The sequence below is a fragment of the Marmota flaviventris genome, chromosome 9 (genome assembly GCF_047511675.1).
Source record: "Marmota flaviventris isolate mMarFla1 chromosome 9, mMarFla1.hap1, whole genome shotgun sequence".
Lineage (NCBI taxonomy): Eukaryota > Metazoa > Chordata > Mammalia > Rodentia > Sciuridae > Marmota > Marmota flaviventris.
In genome coordinates, this window is record NC_092506.1 from 71718044 (window position 1) to 71745478 (window position 27435).

The 27435-nt window shown below is 35.2% G+C and overlaps 1 protein-coding gene across 11 annotated transcripts in view; it reads right to left on the reverse strand.

Annotated features, from left to right (window-relative positions):
* Nucleotides 1–27435, reverse strand: part of Dlg2 (discs large MAGUK scaffold protein 2) — a 2015095-nt gene that overhangs the window by 634905 nt on the left and 1352755 nt on the right. For all 11 annotated transcript variants that reach the window (XM_071616557.1, XM_027942606.2, XM_034636731.2 and 8 more), the window contains one exon: nt 12736–12786. In XM_071616557.1, coding sequence (XP_071472658.1) covers nt 12736–12786 — 51 coding nt within the window. The remainder of the gene's footprint in view (nt 1–12735; nt 12787–27435) is intronic.

A 27435-nucleotide genomic window follows, 5' to 3' on the forward strand; every position in this document is an offset into this window, starting at 1 on the left:
TAACTCCCTCTTCCCCATTTTCCTTCATAGGCCTTTGGCTTTGAACTTGGACTGAATTATATTACTGACTTTCCTGTATCTCTAGCTTGCAGAGAGCGGAGCATCATGTAACTTCTTGGTCTTCAGAAGCATTGAAACAATTCTCATACTAAATCCCTACCCTGTATCTATCTATCAGTTATATTTTTTCTAGAGAACTCTGGCTAAGATAGTCAGACTCTACCCTTGAATAAATAAAATCGGAAAAAAATATAAATGTGTGATCTGATAGGTCACTGAGCTTTTGAGTAATCTATTCTATGACTATGTAATGCTTTCCCAGAATCTCAATTCAACATTGAACATCTGCCCTATGCCAGGTGCTAGGGATATATGGTAAATGAAACACGGTTCTCAATTTTTTGTGAGCATACAAAAGGTATATACAGTTCAAACACAAATGACAAGAAGACAGAAGATGGAAATGCTAACTCTGGGGGGATTTGACAAGGCTTTTCAAGAAGAGGTAGTATCTCAGATTTTGGACAATAAATTGACACTGGTTAGATAAAAATGGTAATGGGGTGAAGAGCAATTTTAGGATCAATAAACTTGACTAGTGATCCTGAATTAAATACAAAGTAACATCAAATTCTTCTTAATAATTAAATGTGCATTCTTTAATTTAAGCTGAATCTAAAAAGATCAAATATTTTAAATTTTAAAATCAGGTAACACATGATATAAATTCTGATGCCTATGAACATTTTCATAATACATATGTGCATTCCTTTTCTCCAAAGGATAATTTGAAAGATTAAAAATGCATCAAGCCCATTAAGGTAAATGACTAAAATTCAAGCTTTTAAAAGTATAAATTCAAACAATGCCTCAAACACTTGAAATTACTGTAAGTTTTTCCTACTATGCGTCTCTGTATAGTCTGGCAGTATATTGAGACACTAGTGTTTTTATTTTTCTCTGCTTGTGTTTTTCCTTTTCCTTTATCCCCACCTGAAATAGGTGTTTATTGCAGGGGGAGGTCAGAGGAGGCAGGGTTGAACTCAGAAGCAGCCCACAAAGACTTCCTTGCTTTTGTTTTCAAAAAGCTAAGCCCTTAGGAGAAATTAAAGGTTTTGTGGAGGAGGTGAAAGGAAGAAGAGGAGTCCTCTATAGAGGTAGGAAGTCTTTGTGAAGGAGAGAATAAAATATTTCTCAAGTGAGGGGTAGGGTAGAGCAGGGGGGAGAGTCTCTTGAAATGGAATAAGAAAGAAAATAATATTCAGAGATGAATATGTGAAGGCAAGTCTAAGAAGTTGGGACCCTGAACAATCTCATAAAGAATTTCATAACTTGAAATGTCCCAGGGTTTCATTTAGTTGTAAATAATAAAAGTGCCAATTTAAACTAGCTAACACAATAAAAGGTATTAACTATTTACTTAAAAAAAAACTCAGAAGAAGGGTTTCAGAGATAGTTTTGTTCATGATCTCAAGTTATTACTAAGACTTTCCACATACAATTTATCTGCTCCGCCATCTAAAATGCTGGCTTCATTAGGAACCAGGAAACCTCTACAGTTTTATAAGGCTTTGAGCTGATATCCCAGTTACAGGCTTCCTTATTTCATGCCCAAAGAAGGAGATGGGCTTCTGACTCAAAGTTAAGTAAGAACCATGGAATTCACTCTGATTGTATTGGATCAGGTTGCTCATCCATCACTGATAGAGTCCAGGAGAGTGGGATGTGCAAATTGATCTAAATCAATAAGGACTCACTGCTGGAGTTCACAGTCATGCTAGCTGCTAACAAAGCACAGGGGTTGTGTGGGGGCAGACATTTGAACCAAATTCTAGAGGCACTTAGAAACATGATGGGAAGAATGAAATGTGGAGATAATGACAAATGCCCACTAGATGTAGTAGACACTTGTAGACTAGAAGGGACAACTCAGAGAGGGGCATTGGATGTTGCAGCAGGTACCTGTGAAGAGAGATGACCAAACAACTTGTGGACTGTGTCATCACTGAGTAAAGACATAGAACTGTGAAATAATTGTGGATATGGTTGAAGCGGTTGGGAAGAAATATGCTAGGAATGACTGAGATTTTATTTCCTGCTAGCTAACTAGTTGAATTACAGAAAAATACATTTATAGCAGCTAGGGTTTTATGCAGATGAAAATAACAAAATCCCCAGCTTTTACCATTTTTGAAGACCTACAATCTAGTAAGTATGACTGCTGGACCTCTTTCTGTATCACTCCCTAGATCTTTGCTATTACTATTATCCTCAGGATCCAGTACCTCTATGGCAATCCTGAAATCTAAGGACACCTTAGATTAAACCTCCATAACCCTCCACACCTTGTTAATATGTCATGGAAATAGATTTCCCCTGATTAGAAAATTCAGCTAGTGGGTGACAGAGTTTTGTCATTTCCATGCAAGTTCTTTGCTGGGACTTGAGTATACCCTCCAAAACTTGTGTTGAAATTTAAATGCCATTGCACCAGTATTAAGAGTTAGGACCATTAAGAGTGATTAGATTATGAGCATACAGCCCTTATGCTTATTGAAGGAGTGGATTAGTTATCACAAGAGTGGATTTAAGTCGAGCCCCTTCTTGCCCTGGTCTCATGCATGCTCACCTTCCCTTCAGCCATGTTATAATATAGCACAAAAACCCTGACAAGAAGCCAACACCATGCTCTTGGACACCTCAACTTCCAGAACTGTGAGCCAAATAAACTTCTTTACCACATAAATTTCCAAGTCTGTGGTATTCTGTTATAGCAAGAGAAAACAATCTAAATTTCTTTCCATTGTAGATTTTGTCTAGAAGCTGTTAGTTTTAGAAATATCACCATGTAAGCATTAGATATGCTGGTGATGATCAGGAAATACATCAAAGAAAGATGTCATAAAAAGTGATGCACAGAAGAAAATATATCAGCTCTTTTAGATGATGTGAGGGTAGTAAAGTTCAGATTAATGAACTAAAGACAGCTTTGTTAATAACCTGGAGACAGAGGTTTGTGGGGTAGGACAAGGAAGATAACTCAGCTAGTTTATTGAGAAAAAATGGAGAAGGCTGGAGTTAGCAGCTGAATTTCAGTTTATGTGCATTTTGTGCTGATTCATCTAAATCAGCCCTTTGAGGTGTGTTTACAAGGCACTCCTCAATCCTGAGACTTTGATGCTTACATCTAAGGAAAAGTTACATTCACAACCCTACAAATGTCTGTAAACTATATTTCTAACACCCATTTTTTTTCTCTGACATCTGAGTTCAATGGTTAACACTGTAAAATATTTCCTACACATACAAAAGCCTGCTGACTCCCAAATCATAAAGGTTTTTAGACAGTGGAAACCTGAATTCATAGACCTGCCACTAGTCATTTTTTTTTTCATCTGTCATTCTTTTTATTGCTTTTTTTTATTCTTGGGAGTTGGGACACAGTAACAGGTTACTTTAAAGGAGACTGTATGTGTAAACCTTGAGGTATTAAGGTTTTCTGCAATCTGCCAATCCTGTTCTAGAGCTGTGTTTTATAATCTTATCTCTATAGTAAGAAGTGTAAGTAGGATTTAGAAAAGGCAAATAATATAAGCAAGGTGAAATAGTCAGCTTTGTGCTATTGCAATGAAACATCAGAAGCAACTAGTTCATAAAGAGAATAGGTTTATTTAGCTTGCAGTTTTGAAAGTTCAAAATCCAAGATTGAGTAGGGTGGGTGTAGAGGTCAGCATTGGTTTGATCTTTAATAAGGGCTGCAGATGGTGGCAATCATGGTGTGAGTACATTCCGGAGCAAACAATCAGGTGTCCGATAGAAGCAGAGAGAAAAGAGAATGAATGGGCAGGATCATATATGCTCCTTTTACAACAATCTTAGAGTGCTCAAGGGGAACTATCAAGAGGTTGCACATAAACTCCTTCCAAGAGCCCACCTTCAATGTGTGTAGGACTTTCCATCAAGCCCTACCTTGTAAAGGTTATGCCACCTCCCAATGATGCCATCCTGGAGACCAAACTTAACACATGCACCTATAGGGGACACTCAACATAGAAACCATAGCAGACAACACTTATTTTGAGAACCAGTTGTGGCTACATAAGCCTAGGACATGAACAATCCAATAACTTCAGAAAAGCAATTAGCTAAAATTAAACTCCAAGATGTTTGTATGAGGTCACCATTGGTAAGTTACAAATGCTAGACTTGAACTTAGTCTGGCTATTAGAAAAATTAAAGGGAAGAGTCTTGTAGTTATAGGAAATGGGGTACTATCTAGTTGTTTCTTTGCATGGTCTAGCATAGGAATTGGGTGCTTCTAATTCTTTCTTTTTATTCCTTTTCTCATTTCTTATCTCTGGCTTTCTTTGCAGGAAACCTTGTCTTGCCACCAAGCAAGAGTTCCTAGTAACAGCTACTTTTCTGCCTTCTATTTCATACTTTATTGCACAAAAGAAATGCTACTCCTGTCTGCCCTATATTGCTGTATAGAAAATCCTGAAGAATAGACACTTTGATTGGCTTGGATTTGCTCAAGTGTCAGCTCCTAAACTGCATCAACAACACTCACAAAGTTTTAGATGCAAAAGCTTTCTTCCATGCGCTAACCCTTGAGATTCAGAATCATTTGGTCTACATGTGCCCAGATGTATTAGTTTTTACCAGCTTTCCAGGTAATTTCAATGAGTAGATTGAGACAATTCAACTTTGTGACCAGGAGTGCTGTGACTGCCAGTCTTCCTGAAAATAACACATTTGGCATGGAGAGAAGAGCAGTTCCCCAAAGGAAGAAGACGTTCTTCAAAAGGAAGAACACTCTTTAATGCACAAACAAAACAATACTGCTCACTACATCATATGTAAGACTGGAAGTGGGAATTATTACAATATCATAGTTTGAAGCTACCAAAAAGAAAACACAATGTTATAACTGTTTGTCTAGCCTGGAACTAAACTCTTAAGAATTAACAAACAGAAAAGCTTCAAATAGTGCTAGGCAGTTATAGAAGTTATAGCTGTAAACTCAAAAGATTCCATTTATATACTTAACATAATTATAAAACATATTGATAATGGGTTATACATATATTAAGATCAATGAAGAAGCTAATAACTTACTACAAATATAAGGATTATATACATGTACACACACACAATGCAAAGCAGAGTATGTACCTGTCACTTGACTGAGATGCAGAGTGAAAACATGAAGTTATTCTGAAAATGACATCTTCCAAAAAAAAAAAATAGGGCCTACAGAAATGTGCATGTGTATAAAAGTCTGGGATGTTACAGGAAACTTTTAGGTAATTTGTGTATGTTATTTCTACTTTTAACCACAACACTATGAGGTACATATTAGTAAACCACAGGTTGGGAAGAACACTAAAGCCTTTAATAGATGAAGTAACTTGCTTGAGGTCCCATAGGAAGTGACTAATCCTGGATTCAAAACAGTCTGTCTGAATTCAAAGACTGTACTTATTGCTCCTGCTTATACAGGCCTACCTTTGTTCTACAAATCTTGCAATATTTTCAGCCAAAGACAAGAAAATTGATCAAAATTCACACATAGTTTGTCAATTTGTGTTTAATGTACATGTATGTTTGGGTTATATTTATGTATTTAAATATAATAAATGTATATATTTTTCAAACATACTTAAAATACACACTAATAATTAGACATACATAAACTTTGGAGTTTAGCTGGAAAGTTATACAATATCAAAAATTATTTAACTAAACTAGAATAAGATTTGCTATGGCTGATTATGTAACCTCATCAAATATTAACTTGGACTCTGGAATTTATTCCTGTTACAATTGATTGAAAATTGCTAAAGTTATCCCCAAATGAGAAGTTTAGAGACCAAAAATCTTTCTCTGCATCATTTGAAGTAATAGATCCTTAACGGTATTTGAGTTTCAGACATTTCACAACAATCAACAATATGAGATAAAAGAATTCAGCCGAAGAGAATCAGTCATTCAATGACATTCTAACTAACTGAATATCTGGATGAAGCTGGAGAGGCCACCATTTGACAACTTTAATGGCTCACTTCTTACCTGGAGGCCCACTAAATTCCCATGTTAACCTCCTTAACCACCAAACTTGCTTCATCTGTAGAAATTTTCAAGATTGAATAAATGGCCATTTTTCTCTGCTTCCTAAATTCCAAAATAAATCTACTTATTTTTGAATAGGTGAAATAACAGCTCACAAAAATTGATGATTTATACTTGGGAAAATGACTTAGATCTTTGATTTTTTTTTTTTTTTTTTTTGTTGTTAGTCTAAAAGGAATATCTCTGACTTGTCAGACAGAACATTTAAGTAGTACCACATGTCCATACATACATTCTATATCTGTTAGGAAAGCACTTCAAATATTCCTTTTTTAATAGGGCTGGAGACAAAGGGGAGTTATAGGAGGTGATAGACATTCACTTCAACATCTTTGCTAAATTGTGGTCATGCTTGCTGCTCGGGTTTTTGTAGATAAGATGAATCTATTATCCATGCTGGTCAACCAGCTTCTCATGATACAGATCATGTTGGGGGACAGAGTCTACTAATTTCATGCAAGGAGAACTGATGAATCACTCAGAGGCATGGGATTTACTAATCTACCTTTGCTAATGCCAGACAAACCCAGAAGAGCTCAGGAAGGCTTCAAATAACACAGGTGTCCGTGCTGAGCGGTTCAGATTGTGTTAATGAAAGGAGTTTGTTGGGTTTTACTCTAGGCATCTTTGATTACTCCTTTCTTTTGCATTTTCCTATTTTACAAAACACTGGTCCTAATATGTTTTAAATTATCCCTTCGACATTACTATCGGATGAATTTAGCTATTAATTTTGTTTCTGAAAAGGCATACCTGTATCCTCTTCTGAATCGTATAACATGTATACCCAATATTACAGCCAAAGTGATCTTTGTAAAACACAAGTGGGATTATGTCACTTTCATGCTTAAAATTCTTCGAGGTCTCATATTGCCTTTAGAATAAGATTTATGTTTAAATCTTTTTGTATGTTATTGGAGGCATTCATGTTCTCTGCCCTCACCATCTCTCCAGCCTGGTCTCTGAGTCCTACATCATAGCTTGAAGTGCAGTCACTAACTACTTGAACATGTTAAGTTTCCATGAGTTTTTGAACATTTGCATGCACTACTCCCTGACCAAGAAGCCTTCTTCCACTCCTTTTTATACGGCTAGTTTCCTCTCATCTGTCATAAGCCTACTGATATGTAGAACCTCAGGGATGTGCTCAATCTGGGCCAGAAATCCACAGTACTCTGTTCTTCATGGTTTTTGCCTATTTACTTCTCTGTGTCCTCTATAAGGCTGTAACATTATATAAAACAAGGGCTGTGTGTACCCAGATTTATTGAATGCTTGCAAAATTAATATATGTAAGACATTTGTAGGGTTTGCTATTGTGGCAGATGGTTGATACACTAGACAAAGCTGCTGTAGAAGGGATTCACCAACTTGTCCTCAAATTGCCAAATGACTTTTCCCCTTTCCATGTCATCCTGGTAAATAGAGAACACAACAAAATCCCCTTCAAGAAATTCACTGGAAGAGACAGAATTATTCATCATTTAATATGGTAAGTTTTCTACCTATGTTAGTTTTTAAAGAAGCACCCTGTCCAAGAGGGGGAAGTCAAAAGTTTATTGGAAGAGATGAGATTTGAGCTTAAGTTTGAGGGAAGTCTTATCTCAGTGATAATGAGCTTGGATTCTAGGCTCTGTTGGATGTGGAACTAAAATCCTAACTCCATTCCTCACACATTCTAAGACCTTTTTTCCCTGATTTTTGTCTGATTTTTGTAATGACAGGTGATTTAATGTCTGAGCCTCAGCATCCTACTATGTAAAATGGAATTTGCAAGATCCACTGCACAGGGATGTTATTAAATGTGATCAGTTCATTACTAAATTAAATGTTATAGAGATTAAATATAGAAAAAATATAAGCTGTAAATGCATAGTGCAAGGACCATAAATTCTTTACCTCTGGATGACTGACATCTGGCAATTTAACAACAACAACAAAGCAGATAATAAAAGAAGTTCTTGTTAGTATAATGTAAATGGCTCATTGAAACTGGGAAGATAGGTTTTTAATAAGTTTCCACGATGATACCAATGAATAATGCTTTTGAAACGGTCATGTGAACCAAAGGAAATATTAAGAATAACTATGCATGCTGTTCTAACCTTTAAATTAATTTATTATTTCATAACAAGGTCCCTATGAGGTAATTACAAAACTTTATATTCATTCCCAGATGTGAAAATTGAGATCCAGAGAGGTTAAGTAAGCAGTTCAAAGTCACTTGACCATAAAGGGGTAGAGCCAGTTTTTAAAACCTGAATTCAATCCAGGCCACATGTATGTACTGCATTTTCTTCCAGCGGTAAAGCCAGGCATAACCCATACACATGCCAAATTTTCATTGAGTATATATTACATTCCAGACAATATTCCAGGCAGACTAAATATAGAAACTATATATATATATATATATATATATATATATATATATATATATACACACACACACACACACACACACACACACACACTAATGAAGAGACAGACATTAACAAAGTCACCAAATAAATAATGTAAATTTCAGATGATAATAAATGCAACTAAACAATGACAAAGCTGTGGATTAGGAAAAAGAGTGATGGGAATATTGCTACTAACATAAATAAGGTGGACATACAAACTTCAAAATTTTTCTGAGGAGGTAACATCTGAGCAGGTATTTAAATGACGAAAAGAACAATCATGTAAAGACCTAAGGAAGATTTCTCCACACAGATAGAATCACAATCATAAAGATCTTTAGGTGGGAACAGATTGGATTTTTTGAGGAAAATCAAGGTCAGTGTGGCTAGAATGAAATGTGTGAAAATCCAATGTGAGGATATGATAATGGAGAGAGGAGCAGGGCTGATATTGTGTAAGGTTTGTGGGTGAGGAGAAAAGGTGTGATTCTCACCTTTTGGAAGATTTTAAGAATAAAAATGATATGGCTTGCTTTATATTTTGAAAAATATTACTCTGGTTACTTGGAGGAACACAGTGTGGTGAAAGGGAAAGCTATTACAGTGGTTCAGCCATGGAATGATACAGGTTTGGACTCAGATTCAGCAGAGCAGGTGGTAACATTTGATTGACTTTGAAATATATTTTTAGGGAAGCTCGACGAGGACTTGCTGATGATGCTGAGGAAAAAAAAAACAGTAATTAAGTAAGCCTTTAGGACTGTTTTGACTTGATAATAAGGAAAATTATAGAACCAATTAGCTAAGATGAGGAATATTATGGTACAAGCAGCTTTGGCTCTGAGGGAGAGGGAGCAGGGATGCTGAGATGCCAGCTGGACAGTTAGCTATGTACACTGAATTTAGTGGAGAGGTCCTGGCTTCAGGTTTGGGAGCTGTCCATTGATAGGTAATATTTAAAGCCATGAATCTGGAGGAGAGGTTAAGAAGAGGTCTGTTCACTGGCTATCCGAAATAATCCAACATTTATAGGAAGAGCCAGTAAGGAGACAAATAAAAGGTTAGACAATAAGGTAGTGAGAGCACAGGAGTATAATTTGTTGAAAGTTAAACAATTGACATTTTTGATAAAGGAAGCAGTGGCAGCTGCATCCAATATTCCTGAAACGTCAGGACTGATGCTTTGACATAGCAAAATGGAACCTGCCATAACTTTGATAGAGAATTTTAAGATGATTGTTGAGATGAAAACATAATATAGGTTAAAATAAGAAAATTATGTAATAAAGGGGCGTTAATAAATATGCAATACTTCCTAGAATTTTGGTAAAACAAGATAATGAGACGATGATAGTAGGGAAATATTGGGTTAAGAGATAGATACACACACACACACACACACACACATACACACAAGTGTCACTTGACCCAATGTTTCCCTGCTACGTGTGTGTGTGTGTGTGTGTGTGTGTGTGTGTCTGTCTGTCTGTATTAAATGTATTTGGGAAAAAGAAAGAAACTGATATTGCAGAACAGAGAAAAGATATACAGAAACAAAATCATTTAATGAACAAGAGAGTACAGAGTTTGGGTCATCATAAGTGAAGAGTTATTGAAGAATCTTGGAAAGGATGAAAAATTCCCTCACCAACTAGGGAGAATACTCTAGCAGAACTGATGGTAGGAAAGTGAAGAGGTTTTCACTTGACTGCTTGAATTTTTTCAAGGAAAATGAAGGGAATTTAACAGTTAAAAATGAAGATATGGGAGAGAGGCTTTGTTTGTGTGTGTAAATTTGAAGAGATGATAAGATATTATGTTGTCTCAGTGAATAAGAAAATGTTTCCCCCACTGGAGAAACGTATAAGAATTGCCAGGAGTCTTTGAGAATGCACTGAGTACACACTAAAAATTTTAAAATGAGATGAGCGAGTGTTTCTCCATGCCAGGTGTTGGCATGGAATGAATAAGGTGACCAGTTAACCATAGTAAGATAACCAGGGCTGGGGTTTTGCTGGCTGAGCACCAAAAGGGAGCAAAAAGGAAACAAACAAACAAACAAAAAAAAAAAGTTAAGGGTCTAAGAGAGGAAAAGTTAGTGTAGTGAACAAACTAACATTAGTATCTGCTGGGTGAGGAGAGAAGGGAGGGCATAAAGAAGCATGAAAACAAAGGGAAATAGTGAAATTGGTTTAAAGTCCCAATAGGAGTTGAAGGACTTTTGAAGAGGGGTACAATAAATGACAGGTACACAGAAGAAGTACTGCTCAGAGAAGATTATGCTTGACATAGAGGCTTTGTAGTAGTGGCAAGATTCACAATATGACTGGGAACCAGAGTGCAGGAAGTGAGGGAGGTGAGATGCCAGGCTCAAGATCAGGAAGCAAGAAGCATCAGAATCCACAATTACCTGACTCCTACTGAATGCTCTCTCTTACACCAATTAACTCCTTTTTAAAAAAAAAAAAAATCAATAAAACCTGGCTAAACAAATGATGTTCTAGACAAGTTACTTATGTGTATAGTGTGGGGGAAAATCAGAAGAGCTGGCTTTGCAGGTGGGACCTGTTCAGTTGCACAGGTCCTGTATTTAGAAGGGCTCCCCATTTTCATTTGCACTGAACCCCAAATATCAGCTAGCCAGCCTTGCAGAGTTTAGTGATTTAGATGTGTTATTTTTTTCACTTGGCATAATTTACCATAAGCTTCACTTTTCTCTATTTAACATGCCATTAACATTTTATCAAAGTTCATAATGGAAGTATTAAAGATCCCATCTGTCAAACACTTAACTTTCAATGTAAACTTCCTTTTAAAACCACTCAGAGTTAATAAAAATTGGGTGGAAAATGAGAAATTCCCTGACTCCGAAAGTGAATAAGCAGTAAATTAAAAAGATGATATAATTTCAAAGTGTAGGCCTAGAATTTTAATTCATACTTAAATGAGGGCTTATAGAAAAATATATTTTATTTCTTCTTATTAGTATATGATATGTTTATAATAAAAGGTTTAGGAAATAAAGATAAATAAGAAGATGAAACTGAAAATTACCCCTAAATTCTTAACAATATGCAACCACTTTTAACATTTTGGTGTATATCCTTCCATATTTTATTTAGGTGTTTATATGTGCATATTATGTAGCTCTGTGTTTTATTAGATTATACTTTAAAACTTGATTTTTAACCTTGATACTATATCTAGACAGACCTCATATTCTTGTAATTAAATATTTTTCTTAATATTTAAGTAAAATTTATTTATATTATATGGGTATATAATAACATTTTAAACACTCTTTCCAGGCTTCACTATTATAAACAATACCGATATGATAAAAGCATTCTTGTGTTTGTACATTCCTATCAATATAATTTGTGGATCCAAAGGTGCCCATTTTCAAGGCTTTTGATTCTTACTTTCAATTTGGTCTTTAGTATTGCATTAATTTCTAGGCTCATTCATTGGATATTAACAACTCTTCATAATTTTTGCCAGTTACAGACAAAATCTGTTTACTCTCCTTGTCTTTCCTTGGTTCTTAATGAGGGTGAATAGGTTTTCATGTTTATTTGCTTTCCTTTAATGGTGAGTGTCCAGTTAATTATTTTTGATCACTTTTTTTCCCTCTGGATGCCCTTTAATTTTTATTGTTTTGTAAAATATCTAGATATATTAGGCTTGATTTGCACCAAATTTCCTTTAATGGGAACCTCTTTCAAGGTCCTTCCAACATATTTGAACAGCTCTCCAAGGTTGTTTTTTTTTTTCCCAATGGGGTGGTTTTAATATTCATTACTCTTTTTAAAGCTAAATAAAATATGCATGATTACTAGTTCTGATAATATCAATATCACATAAATGAGAAGATCTTGTAACATGTCTGAGGAATGTGTGGCCAAAACACTAAGAATGAAAATATTAAGAGTAAAGTACTATATAAGCTCATGATATATTTCTGTTTTTTTTTTTCCATTCATTTTTCTAAATTCAAGCAATGCACTTTGTATACTGAACATTTTGGTTATTTGGCTGCTGTCTCATTCTCTCTACTGCAAGCATTTCACTAATATTCCCATTTTGAGTCCTGTGGGAAACTTCCAGTTTATAGTACATCACTGTATAATTTCACAAGGCAACCAATGAGTACCTAGAATGTGCAATGCAAAATTAGGGCTTTGAATTAGTTTCTTACCCTCTCCAGTGTAATTTCTTCAAATTCATATTCAATTTCTGTCCCATTGACCTATGAATAGGAAAAAGAGAGAGGAAAGCATTAAATACAGATTGAGGAGGAGAAGCAACATTTAAAAAAGTGTTTTGGAACAAATTTTTCATTCTGGCTATGAATAAACCACATTTTATTGGTATTTATAATTATACATTTTCATGCAAATAAAATTTAATGCAACCTACTTTAAAATATACAAATGAGACACTAAAAATAAGCAGAGATTATTCTATCTCTTAGAATTTTGTGATTTTTTTTTTTTTTGCAGGGAGGAATAACAATACAAAATATGAATTAAGAGTTCACAAATAACAAATCATCTGGGAACAATGATAATTACAAAAGAAATAGTTTTATCATATCTTTAAAGATTTAATAACTGAACATTAAAATATGACCTCAAAATAGTGATAATGGCAGCACAATCACATTATTTTTTATAGTAAATTAGCATTAAGAATGTCTGTGTCTGCTAAGAAATCTCTTTTATTGGTCTAAGCTCAGGTAATTCATTTTCAATATTCTTTTACATAATTTGTCATAATCCCTGATAATGTAACCTCACCCATGTACTTCGGCAACAATAAGAGCAAAGCAGAATATGTTTTGAAATTGTTAGAGACTGTTTTAACCATCCAACCAAACCTTGAATTGATTTGAATTTACAGAAATAAATAAATACATTTTAAATGCAGTCAGGCACCGTAGATTTCAACAAATGTTGAATCATAGAGAGTTGCTTTAAAGTAATCCAACAAATATTTATTTCCCATTTTTATCTATCACAGGTTTTTTCTTAGCCAGGCAACACCTCTGAGCAAGATAATTCTCAAACTGGCTGTTTTCTCTTTCTAATTTGTCTCTTGGCAACATCATTAGAATTTAGTAAACAAACAGAGAGGCTAATAGTTTAATTATAAAACTACAATTTTTGGAGGTTCTACTTCAGTTTAGTTTCCATCTTAGAAGAATGTAAACAAAGTACTTGCAGATTAAGACCTTAATGGAAGTAAGAACTGGACAATCAGACCCTTCACCCAAGCCTCGCAAGAGAGAATTGATGAATGGAAAAAGAGTAAATGAATAGATTTATTTATCTGACTTACAAACATGTATTTGCAGATACTCTTCTATGAGGAATTTGGAAGTAGTAGTATCAACTGGAGGTGTAATTGTAGTTTTATAATCAGCACATATACAGAATGATTATGACAACGGCCTAATGTGTGTCTGCTACTCACTCAGAGAATATTTTTGATTATTCAATTACATGAGTTAATTGGTTAATCACATTTTGCTGTGTTACTACATTATCAAACAGCCCTAAACTAAATTTGATTTTCTGGGCTTCAGCAACTTAATGACTCACAGAAAAGACTAGATGATGTCAGAAAGCTTCAGCAGCTTTATAGAAGTTTTTGTTCAGCATGTGTAACAGTAAGAAAAAAAAGAAAAAAACTACAAAATCTCAGGCTCCTTGAATATGTATGTATGTATGCTTGCATCTGAATTTCTTGTTTGCTTTTTATAACCTTCTATTTGATAGGAGGAGGGCAGTGAGGGAAGGCTGAATTAATGTGATAGGCTTTCATTCTCGCAGTATGGCTCCATGAAGCTTTTCTTTGCTTCAGTGCTTCCCTAGAAGTCTTTCACATTATTAAGGTGCTGCAAACTGCAGAGAAAAAAAAAAAAAAAAAACAACTTCAAAGACAGAAAAACAAGCCTCTGATAATAAATATCTAAAGATCCAGGGTGAAAGAAATTCTGCTGGGAGGTGCTTAAGAGAAGAATATTTTAGTGGCATACACTGCATAGTGGTAGCCTATTAACATCTCTAGAATCATAAATGCTGACTCTTAGATACATGTGAATCCTAATTGGCATTCCAAAAATTTCAAGTCAGCTAGGTGAACTATCCCAGGCTTATATGTATTCTGTGGGTCTTTAGTTTCCAACCTAAGAAAATAGTGTCATTTGACTACTTCAATAGTACCCAAGCTTTTTTAAAATATAAGATTAAATGATGCCATCCAGCATGAGTTCTTTTAAAAATAAGCATCCCATGTCTACAACAGCATATGGTGAAGTCATAGAAGAGTGAACAGTTATTAGCATGGGTAAGTCAATATTGCAAACTTAACTGGTGAACATTTAAAACACGGAATCACAAGAGCCAGCGTAGGAGTATAAGAAAGAGATTTGAGAGGCTCCGGTGTTTTTTTCTTTCATCAGTAGGATAGCATGGTCTACATTCTGCCTAGGACTCCTAAGAGAAGAAATTCTTCAGCTCCTTAGCAGAGATTTTAATGGAAAAGATGAGATAGAAGAACTAGGAATAACTCCTTTTTAATAAAAAATGCAGAAATCTGGGCAGTGACATTCTTGAAAATTTGGTGCCTTTTCAAACCAGTGGACCAGCACAATATTCTTTCAGTATTTTTTCCACATTTATTTAGAGAGGTTGTTTATTGAGTGGTGAAGAGCCAATGAATATCTGCCATAAGTCACATCTTGCCATAATCTTGTGCATCCTCATTCAGAAAAAAATCAAAATTGTGTTGTGAATGGATCCCAGTTTTGTCTGGGAGAGGGTTTTTAGATAATTCACTTTTATGTGAATTTGCTTTGATGGTCCCACTCTAATCCCAATCAGTTTTTCAATATATGATTTCCAAATAATGAAGTTCTCTTCCTGGAGAGTATATATTTTTTCTTAACCAATAATAATTCCTGTGATGTTTGAGCCCCTTGGTAATGTTTTGTGTTCCTGATAGTTCGGGGTCTAGACAGCTGTATGGTTGTTCCTGTTATTCCAGCTGGTCCTAACCATCACTTAGAGTGTCCTCTCTACTTTGATGACTAAAGAAGCGAGAGCCCTGGAATTTTTTTAGACTCAGAGGATCAATACAATAAATGGAATTTCACAGTTTTCCCAGATGAGTTTCTCTTTAGATGCTTGATTTTTCTGAACTTGGTGGTTATGTGATGTCAGCTGATATGATTCTATGGTGGACAGAAAATCAAATGGATACCACACATTGTCCTGTACTATTCAGGGTATTAGCCTTCTTGGAACTATATGGCTGCTAGGTGAAGAGAGTAACCCAAAGGTCACAGAAAATAAAATTGGTACTTAAAGTTATGATGTCATAAACTTTGAATATTTTACATATCTTTCTCTCCAAACTTTTGTTAATTTTACTATTTCCCCTTTAGTTATGTAGCACGCTCATGCCTAGATGATGAAATAATTTGATTGTATGAGGTAATTTTAACTCCTGAAAAAAAAAAGATACTTTTCATGAATAACATATGATATCATGTTTTAATGTTACTTAATTTTTAATGTTTTTAAATTAGAATATTAAGTAATAATGTCTCTGAAAAAATTTTTGCTCTTTATCAACTTTGTAATTTCATAAAGATATGATCACAATGAACTCCAGAATGAATAAATGTTTATACATTCCCCATGTGACATAAAAAAATTACTGAATCACGGATATCAAAGCATTGACATCTTTAGAATAAACACAATTCCACCCAATGAACAATATATGGATTTTCATGAAATGCAAAAAAATGCTGATAGATACTGAGAAAATAAAGATTTTTGGATACATCCATATTCTCAAGTAACGTTCAGCCTTTAAAAAGGCACAGAGACACAAATATATTAAGACATTGTAGAAGTGTGATAGCTGTTATATAAAATAAGAGAGGTGAACTAGAGCCACAGCCCCACTATTACCTCATGCAAGTCTATGCAGATCTGTTTACTCTTTGTTGTTTGGATTCCATTCCTTAGTCACATAGAATATGATAGATGCTGCACTAATCTTATTCCTATTATAAGTAATTATTACATAGTAGATGAAAATGATCTCTGAATATCATTGTTTTACCATATTACACTACTATTGGACTCTGGAAAAATGGTGATGGTAATGGAGATCAAAGCCTCAGGTTCCCATGGTTTCTTGCCACTTCCAGAGCAACCATGGATCATATAGTTTGCTTCATAAATAGCTGCAGCATAAAGCACAGGACCTGTCACATAGCTGCATGATGATTATGTAAATGAGTAAACGCATGAACCAATGAACCTCAGGTTGCTAATGGGGATGCAATTTCTATTGGGTCTAGGCCTTTTGTCATTTCTCGTTTATATATCCTTACCTCCAACACTGGTTATTTTTAGGAACCCTGACTGGCAGGGTTATGCTACCATCACACACCACAGCAAATCTACATACACACTTGCTTGTATTCTTCTTCCTTAGTACTTTGCCAGTATTTGTCTTTCCCTTCTGTTAGAGGATAGCTTCCAACAAACATGTCAAGTTTTACTCTTTACTCTTTACATGTCAAGTTTTCTATACACTCTCATAAGCTCAGTAGGTTTGAATGTATATTTCAGAAAACAAAAACAAAAAAACAAAAACCTCAGATTTGAGTCCTCTTTCCAACATTTATGTTGTGTGAGAATGTAGGCTACTTCCTTAATCTCCTAAAATCAGTTTATTCATGTTTAAAATAGTACTAATAATTGTACTTTCTTCATATGGTTATTGTGAGGATGAAATTAGATAATTATGTAAACTACTTAACACACATATTAAGTGATCAAGAAATATAACTAAAATCCTATGCAATTATTTTCTGAGACCCTACTTCATGAAATTCTTGGGAGAAATGAAATTGCACATGCTAATTGTCTGACACATAGTAAGTCTTCAATACTTAGAGCCATCATTATTAGTTCTGGATAACAAATCTGTCTAGAAGATTTATTTGATCAAATACTGAATTTTTGCTAAATTTACCCAATAACATGAAATATCAACTTATTAAGAAAACAAACTGTTGACTGCAAAATCCACTAAAAAACTTTTCCTAACCCTGTTTCTTGATCCCACTTAAGACGCAACGCTCTGTGGACAGAAATCACCTTAGCTTTTTCTTTCAAATCCAGTCACTTTGGCCTTCACTCAAAATAGTATCTCAGCTAAACCTTCTCCCAGTTTTATGTCTACTCATTCTTGCATTTTTCTTTTCGTATTCTCTTGCCCTGTACTGACTTATATATTTTTCTTTTATAGGTGCTCACTTTCCTGGCTGCTCTCATGACATTCCCTACATTACCATCTTCATGACAGCATAGTTTGCACCATCTTCATTTTTATATCCCTGAAGATTCTGGCACCAAGCTTTGTTTATAGTTGGTCTCCAGAAAAATAGTGAGAACAAATAACCTGAGTTGTCCTTAATTCTTATTCATGTTTATATTACTATAAACAGCCCCTAAAAGCTGCTGTCTTTTCTTATGAAATATGACTTGAATGAATCCCTCTGTTTCGGGAAACAGGAAACCACATTTACTGGTAATTTCTAATTTAAAAGCTAAATAAATGAATGAAAACATTAACACTAATTGAGCCCCTACCTAATGATTAGCCTTAGAGGTATAAAGGTGAGTGAGATGGTCCTGCCTTTGAAGAACTCAGTGTAGCAGAGAAAGGGAGGAACAAATGAATGGAAGCATGGAACAAAGCAACATGGACATTGAGGTAGATGCCTGCAGACTGCAGAGGTGATATAGGGAAGGTATCTGTGTTTCCACCTGGAACTAGTCAAAAAAGGCTTCATGGAGGAGATTGGGTGAGCTGAATGTGTTTGTGGACAGGTGTTCTTTCTAATGAAAAATCCACCAAAAGCCTTCCTATTACCAGATGGTACTTCTCTAACCTATGAACTTCTCTGCTGTGTCCCTTCTCCTTAATCTATAAGGTTCCTCAGTGAAGAGGAAAGTAAATGGCAGTATCATGCCTTTGCCTTGGTTCCATTCATTAGCTTCTTCCTCATTTGTACACTTCAAAGATCTAAGGTTTCTGGATAAAGGTACCTTTTTTCTTTTTTCTTCAGAGAGGATGGGGGCGGGGAAAGGTAAGGGCATTTTTGCTATACCTCAATCCTAAAGAAAGAACAAATGGAGAAGGCTAATGTTCACTACCCTCTCTTTTAATCATATTTATACTTTAAAAAACTGCTGAATGTCAAAAAGACAATCAAGTGCTGAAAAAGTACAAAACAGTCCACCAGCCTGGAAGCTCTAATCAGGACAAAAGCATCACTAAATAAAGCTGGGCTCTACAGGCATGGTGACTATAATCCCACTCAGGAGACTGAGGCAGGAAGATCCCAAGTTTAAGGTGAGTCTGGGCAACTTAATAAGACCATTCTCAAAAGGCCTGGGATGTAGCTCAGTAGTAGAGTGTTTGTCTAACATTCATAATGCCCTGGGTTTGATACTTAGCACCAGCACCCCTAAAACAAGATGAAATAAAGTCAGGAGTTTTGCATGCATACAATAAACTGTCCATCACATTCTTTAACTAATGTCCCTTCTCAACTGCCTAAAAATTTCCCCCTCTCAAAGTTAAGAGGCATTATCAAAAGCTTAGATTCTGAAGTCAAAATACCTGAATTTCATACCAGTTCTGTCACTCAGAAGCAGATAGAATTTATTTTTCTCATGCATTATATACATTTGTTTGTCAATATTATCCATTTAAACCGTGGTGAAAAAAAAAAAAAAAAGGTTTTCTGTTTAAGCTCTGTAGAGCACCTGCTTTAATCTAAGGTATGCATCTAGTTACTGTATGAGTACAATTCAATTGCAATTTTTAAACCAGCTCCTTTTTTAAATTATGCAGAATTCTTCAAAGCTAATCCCAGTTCACATTTCTTACTTTCGATAAACACACAAAATTATAAAAACGATTATTGATATTCTTAGTTAAGATTTTAATTTTGGTAAGAACACTATTCCTATTATTCACCTGAATGTGTTCTACCAGTAAACTCTGATTTTCAAGTTAAAACTTCTAATCTTAATTAAACTTATGAGCTCAGTGAACTGCTAAATTATAGCTTCCTCTAAATAAAGAAAAAATATTATCACGATTCTATAATCTCTTCCATTTTTTAACAATTTTTCTTTTTCTATTTTTCTTTTAACTTTCTCTGCTCTTGTTATTGTCCTTATAAGGCCTAGAAAAGAAAAAAAGAAAACATTATGTTTAAAAAATTTAATTAGGAACCATAGGTTTCTTTTTTTAATTAGGTAGTTTTTCTCCCTGTAAAGTCATGACAAAAATTTCTCAGTATTTATGTCAGAGGAAATTAATGAAAATGACTTAGAGTTTTTATATGTATAAAAAGAACGTCTTTATATATACAAAGTTGTCTTGATTAAAGCTTTTTGTACCATTGGTCCACCCGCCTGTTTTGGTACCATGCTGTTTTTGTTGCTCTGTAGTATAGTTTGAAATCTGGTATCGCTATATCATCTTCAACAAATGGTTCTGGGAAAACTGGAAATCCATATGCAACAAAATGAAACTGAATCCCCTTCTCTCACCATGCACAAAAGTTAACTCAAAATGGATCAAGGAGCTTGATATCAAATCAGAGACTCTGCGTCTGATAGAAGAAAAAGTTGGCTCTGTTCTACATATTTTGGGGTCGGGCTCCAAATTCTTTAATTGGACACCCATAGCACAAGAGTTAATAACAAGAATCAACAAATGGGACTTACTTAAACTAGAAAGTTTTTTCTCAGCAAGAGAAACAATAAGAGAGGTAAATAGGGAGCCTACACCCTGGGAACAAATTTTTACTCCTCACACTTCAGATAGAGCCCTAATATCCAGAGTATACAAAGAACTCAAAAAATTAAACAATAAGATAACAAATAACCCAATCAACAAATGGGCCAAGGACCTGAACAGACACTTCTCAGAGGAGGACATACAATCAATCAACAAGTACATGAAAAAATGCTCACCATCTCTAGCAGTCAGAGAAATGCAAATCAAAACCACTCTAAGATACCATCTCACTCCAGTAAGATTGGCAGCCATTATGAACAACAACAAGTGCTGGCGAGGATGTGGGGAAAAGGGTACACTTGTACATTGCTGGTGGGGCTGCAAATTGGTCCGGCCAATTTGGAAAGCAGTATGGAGATTCCTTGGAAAGCTGGGAATGGAACCACCATTTGACCCAGCTATTCCCCTTCTTGGACTATTCCCTAAAGACCTTAAAAGAGTGTACTATAGGGATACTGCTACAATGATGTTCATAGCAGCACAATTCACAATAGCTAGACTGTAGAACCAACCTAGATGCCGTTCAATAGATGAATGGATAAAAAAAAATGTGGCATTTGTACACAATGGAGTATTACTCTGCACTAAAAAAATGACAAAATCATGGAATTTGCAGGGAAATGGATGGCACTAGAGCAGATTATGCTAAGTGAAGCTAGCCAATCCCTAAAAAATAAATGCCAAATGTCATCTTTGATATAAGGAGAGCAACTAAGAACAGAATAGGGAGGAAGAGCATGAGAAGAAGATCACCATTAAACAGGGACGAGAGGGGGGAGGGAAAGAGAGAGAGAAGGGAAACTGCATGGTAAAGGAAGGAGACCCTCAATGTTATACAAAATTACATATAAGAGGAAGTGAGGGGAAAGGAGAAAAAAACAAGAGAGAGAAACGAATTACAGCAGATGGGGTAGAGAGAGAAGATGGGAGGGGAGGGGAGGGGAGGGGAGGGGAGGGGGGATAGTAGAGGATAGGAAGGGCAGCAGAATACAATAGACACTAATATGGCAATATGTAAAAATGTGGATGTGTAACCCATGTGAATCTGCAATATGTATACGGGGTAAAAATGGGAGTTCATAATCTGCTTGAATCAAATGTATGAAATATGATATGTCAAGAGCTTTGTAATGTTTTGAAAAACTAATAATAAAAAAAATCATAATAGCCAGTGAATGTAACAAAGTGTCTGCCAGCCAATGAATGGATACAGCAAATTTGGTACCTACATAATGGACTATTATTCATCCTTAAGAAATGATGAAATCTGCCTTTGGTGACCACATGGATGGAAATGGAGATCATTATGTTAAGTGAAATAAACCAAGCACATAAAGACAAAAAAAAAAAGCTTTTTGTAATGAAGGGAAAAAATCTAGGTACTTATTGTGTTCATTTCTGGTTTGCCTCTGGTTTAGAAATGGCACCTTTCATGCCAGCTTTTCCTATTGTTTTGCACCATGCACAGGATGGAGGAATACACAGGTGGGTTTAGTGCATTCACTTGACTCCAGCCTGACACAATCTGTTTTGTTCTTTGGATTTAAATATTTCATGAGTTTGAACATGTTCTCTGAGACCACTAAATAGTGTTAAGAACACAATTGATCCATGCTTTTAAGAACATAATGATAAAGGTTTTGTACCATCCAGTCCCCTTACTCACCTTACCACTCCCCTATGAAATCACTTGATCAGTTAAACATCCCAATGAATCAATAGCTCAAAACACAGAGCCAAAGGGGGATAAAAACAAAACTGAGTGCTGAATTGTAAGATGAGACTTCATAAATACAATGATATAATCAGATAGCCAAGAATATTTTCTCTTTCACTTGGGTATCAAAATACTCTAGCATAAGGCAGAATATTAGTGTCCTCCACTGCTTCCTCATCCCCACTCTTTCCTTAAGCCCCTGCAATCTGGTTTGCATTCCACCACCATATAAAAGCCAAACCCAAAAGATCTGCAAAGACCTTTTCACATTTAAATACAATCATCTTTTCCCAGTCTTCCTCCTCCTTGGTTTTCATGCAGAATTGGCCACTCTGGCATGACCACCACTTGACACTTCCTTTGCCTTTTCTTCTCTTCTGTAGTATATTCTTGCTGGTCTCCTCCCTACTGCATTTGTGAGCACTTTCTTCTCCTGCCAGAATGGGCATTCACAATCCTCTCCTACTTATTGTTTTACAATATTTAAGTTTTCAACTCACCCACCATTTTTTTTCTGAATAATGCTCTAACATCACCTTAGTCTCAGTACAGCAAAACCAGAACTGACCATCTAGTCTAATTATAAGAACAATTTCCCTCAGTCTTTCCTATATCTCTATAAAGGGAATTCTCTTTTCCATATACATCCTTTACATATCTACCATCCTATTTCACACCAAAATGGTCAGTTTCCTGAAGACCATTGATATAAATCTCCTATAAATATTTCTGCCTATAATAATATATTCCTATTATCTGTTAAGTTTTATCTTCCTAAAAAGCTGTGTTTTCATTGTGAAATTTTGTTGCTCAAGAAGCTTCAAGTAATTTTTCTTTGTCCCTAAAAAAGAATTCCAATCATTCCTCAGCTGTCTTTGACCTACTTCAAGCTATCTACTCCATTTCCTGTATTTAAACACATGTTCTAGGCAAATAATTGTGCCAAACTTAGACCAACTACCTCCTTCCTTTGGTATCTTTATTAATGTCATAGTCTCCTTGAAATGTCTTTGCTCAATCTATGCTAAAATCCTAATTTAGAAATGTATTTTGTAGGCTTAATTTGTGCATAGTAATTATAAAGAAAAGTGGGTTTAACTGTGGCATATTCATAAGTGGGCATAAAATAATTTGATTACTTTTACTCCCTATCACCTCCCCTTGCCCTCCCTGCCTCCCCCTCCTGGTTCCCTTCCTCCACCCACTGGCCTCTCTTCTATTTTCATGAGAACCCCTCCCCATTTCCCCTACTTTTTCTCTTTAACTTCCATATATTAAAGAAAACTTTGAACATTTGTTTTTCCGAGTCTTGCTTATTTCATTTAATATGATGCTCTCTAGTTACATCTATTAGAAAATTGTCTTTGAAGTCCTAGAATTTCCCATGTATTTGGTTAGATGTGCTTGGTAAGCAAAACAAGGTCTCTGACCTCACGGAACTGAGATTTATTGTGGAGGGAGAAAGATTTACTTCTATCAGCCAAATATTGTCTCTTCCATAAAATCAAAAAGATTTTTCTTACAAATCCCCTGAAAATCATCAGTCTATTCTCTGTTTTCAGAAAAATGTGCCAATAACAAATATAGTAATTATTATAATGATTACAGTGATTATTACAAATAATGACTACTCACAGTGGTTATTATTACTACTGTACTATCACCACATTGACTATACTATTACTACTACTACTACTACTACTACTACTAGGTTTTGACAAGTACATGTACTACATGTCAGGCACTACTATGAATTAATCTAATAACTACAACAATCCTGAAAGTTTGGCATTAATAAATGAAAGCTAATTTCACTATGGAAGCAGCTTAGTTTTTATATTGGACAGTTTCTCCAAGGTTGCAAAGCTATAAGCAACATAAAAGTAGGACTATCTTATTCATCCTTCTCATCACGCAGTGATGGAAAAATAAATGCTCAAGTCAATTTGTTAAGTAAAATAAAAAAAAAAAAAAACAGTGAATGTAGGGAGGGAGGAAGGAGTGGAAATACCCATTGTTTGAATCTAATGCCTGCTATGAAAGCACTAATCTTTCCTTCTGGTCACATAGCAAAGCACCTCTCTTACTGTGCTTGTGGTCTTCCTCATGCTCCAACATCTTGTATTGAGCTTCATCTTCCTTGATATACTGCCTTCTTGCTCAGATGAAGCACTATTAAATTTTTGTTCCTCTTATGCCACCTATTATAATGATTTATTCCTCACAATAGCCACTTTATAAACAGCCATTGAAGAAGTAAATCAATTAAATCTTATGTTAAGGGATTCTTATTTGCTATAATCTTTAACACTCCTTTATGTTTAAAAGCCCTACTAACCATTGCCATTTTCTAAAGAAGTGAACTACCTTAATTTCTTTCTAATGATTTTACTTCAAATCCCGCTAACAATAAGCTGTCTCACTTTTCATCTGAATATAGGTCATACTTTCAGCAGCTTTCAAGATCAATCCATCAGTCAACAAAAATGTATTTACTGAGTGACTGCCCCCACCTGCTTTACTAGCTCACACAATCTCTTTTTATCCTATTTTAAAAGTGCATCCCTATCTTCATAAGCTTAGAGAAGAGCCATGGAGCCACATCTCCCTGCTAATTTATCTAAAAATCTGTGTTTCAGGAAAAAAAATGCTTTGGGCTGCTTGTTGCAAAAAAGGTCATATCAATATTTATGGACCAGATACTAAAGGAAAGCATTCTGCTATTTTATTTTGTTTCATCTTTCCTAAACTATCCAATGACAATGACAGCACTGATTATTAATGCACTTCAGTACCCCACCTACTCTCCTGCCTAGTTGATAAAATAAAAGAATTGCAAGGTTTCAGTTGTTCATATGTAACTTTTATAGATTATGTTAGCAATAGTATTTCTCTTTCACATACATGAATGCATTCCTTCCTCATAAAAATCTTATATGGGTAGATATTATTATTATCTCAGTTCTGTAGATCAGTGAACAGCTCACAGATGGTAAATGATTTGCTCAAAACTGCCCAGACAGTAAATATGGGTGCTCTGATGTGAATCTAGATCTCTTAGGCTCTAAATACAGAGTTATTTCTACCAAAGTACACTGCATATATGTGTTATCTTCTAAAAAGTGAGACAATCTTTGAATCATATGAAATTGTTGATATATAACTATAAACTATATAGTTATACATCAACTTACAAAATGGCAATTCTATATGGTCCCACTTGATAGTAAAATAACAACTTAGTGTGGTGGTTGAGAACTGGGATTCTGGAATCAGACTGCTTAGGTTCACCACTTGATTCTCCTATTCTCTCCCTATGAGTTACTTAAACGTACTGAACCTTGACATCATTATTTACAAAATGGGTAAAAATTGTCCTTATCTCATTGAGTTGTATAAGGATTGAATGGCATAAATTAAGTTCTAAAATTTAACATATAGTAAAACTTCAAATATATTAATTCCATACTTTGGGGGCTATCATCTGAGGCTTTGGATTCAATCAGATGTAGCAGCTAATCCTAAATTGGATACTAACTGGCTTTATGATTTTAGAGAAATAGTCAACCTCAGCTCCTCCTCAAGAATATAAAAAGGGGGTTAATAACAATCCCATAGAGTTGTGAATAAATAATTTAGTGAATTAGCATAAAAGAATTATTTGAATATGTGGAAGAATAACCTACCATGTGATAGGTACTGTTATTACACTATTTATTATCAATACAGAAAGGTGAAGAAAGGCTCTCAGGAAAGCCTCTCCCTAAAGAACAACTTCAAACTAGACAGAACTGTCAAAAATAACTATTTCTGGACTTTGGAAACTGATCAAAGGAATATAGCAATTTGAGAAAAAAAAAATTACTCAAGAAAAATACTGAGCCTTTGTTAACCACAGTGAGGTCTGTGGTCTAGCCTGGGGTTTCTTCTATGCATCCTCCTCTCTCTGCATCTACCCCCTCTCCATTACTAAATTCTGTGGGTACAATAGTTGTACCAGAGCAGGAAAAGCAGTGAAAATCAGCAGCTTCACTGCCTTAGGGGGCTGACTTCATTTGTAGAAGAATGTGGGAAAAACTCATGCTCAGTTATTGAAAACAATAATTTCAATGGAAACAATCAGGGAAAGAGAAATTAAAGTAGCTTAAGGTTATAATACTGGTCAGTGTGATCAAAAGACCAGCCATAAATTTAACAAGGAAATTTGAGGAATTGGAGAGTCATGTAGACCTTGAGGGTACCTGCATGTCTCTGCTAACCTGGAAAGTTGAGTGTGTGTGCAAGGTCACATGTGTACTCAGGAGCCAGGAAAGGGTTCCAGCCATCAACACAAGGCTCAATGTGAGGCTTTGAACATGCACGCAAGCAATATGAAAAGACTTGCCAGAAAACCAATATTCTGGCAGAGTTGTAAACTTCTTTAATTTGAACACATTACTTGATCCTCAAATAAATCCATTGGTAAAATATGTAGAGCTTACTGACTCAAAGTGTTTAAGTATAGCCTCTAATATAACACTACTACTGCTAAGATCTAGGGGAAGCCAGACTTCCAAAAACAATAAAGGAGTAAGAAGAGGAAGAGAAAGAAGCATGGGAAGGGGATGGAGAAAGGGAGAGAGAAAAGCATCAGATCAGAGATACCAGCAGCTATACAGTATTGCAGGCAGGACAGACTATAGATCCCGCCCAGTCATATGTTAAAACAACAATAGCAACAATCTGGGGTTGGGAGTGAAAGGAAAGGTAAATAAGAATCCACAGATAGCCTTTTACCTAATATATCTAAAATGTAGCCTTTTACCTAATATATCTAAATCTCAAGAAAATATATATAAGGGATGCAAAGAAAAGAAAATATAATCTATAGTTATGAAAGTAAGAGGTAAACAGGAACCGTGTCTGAGGCATTCCAGATATTGAAATTAGCTGACAAAAACTTCAAAGTGGCTATAAACATGTGCAAAACAAAAGAAAATATTTTTTAAAAAATATTAAAGTGAAGGGTTGATGATGTACCTCAGTTGCTTGCCTAGCATGTGTAAGACACTGCATTAGCTCCCCAGTACTGATGAAAAATAAAATAAAAATAAACTGAAATATTACAACAATGAGTCATCACATGGAGAATACTAATAAGTAAGTAGAAATTACAAAATAAAATCTCATGGAAATTCTGGTGTTGGAAACTATAATTCACTGGAGTTTTGAGTCCCTGGTCCAAAATGTAAAAAGCATGACTCTTTCTTAACATGAAAGCTAAACATACTGAAG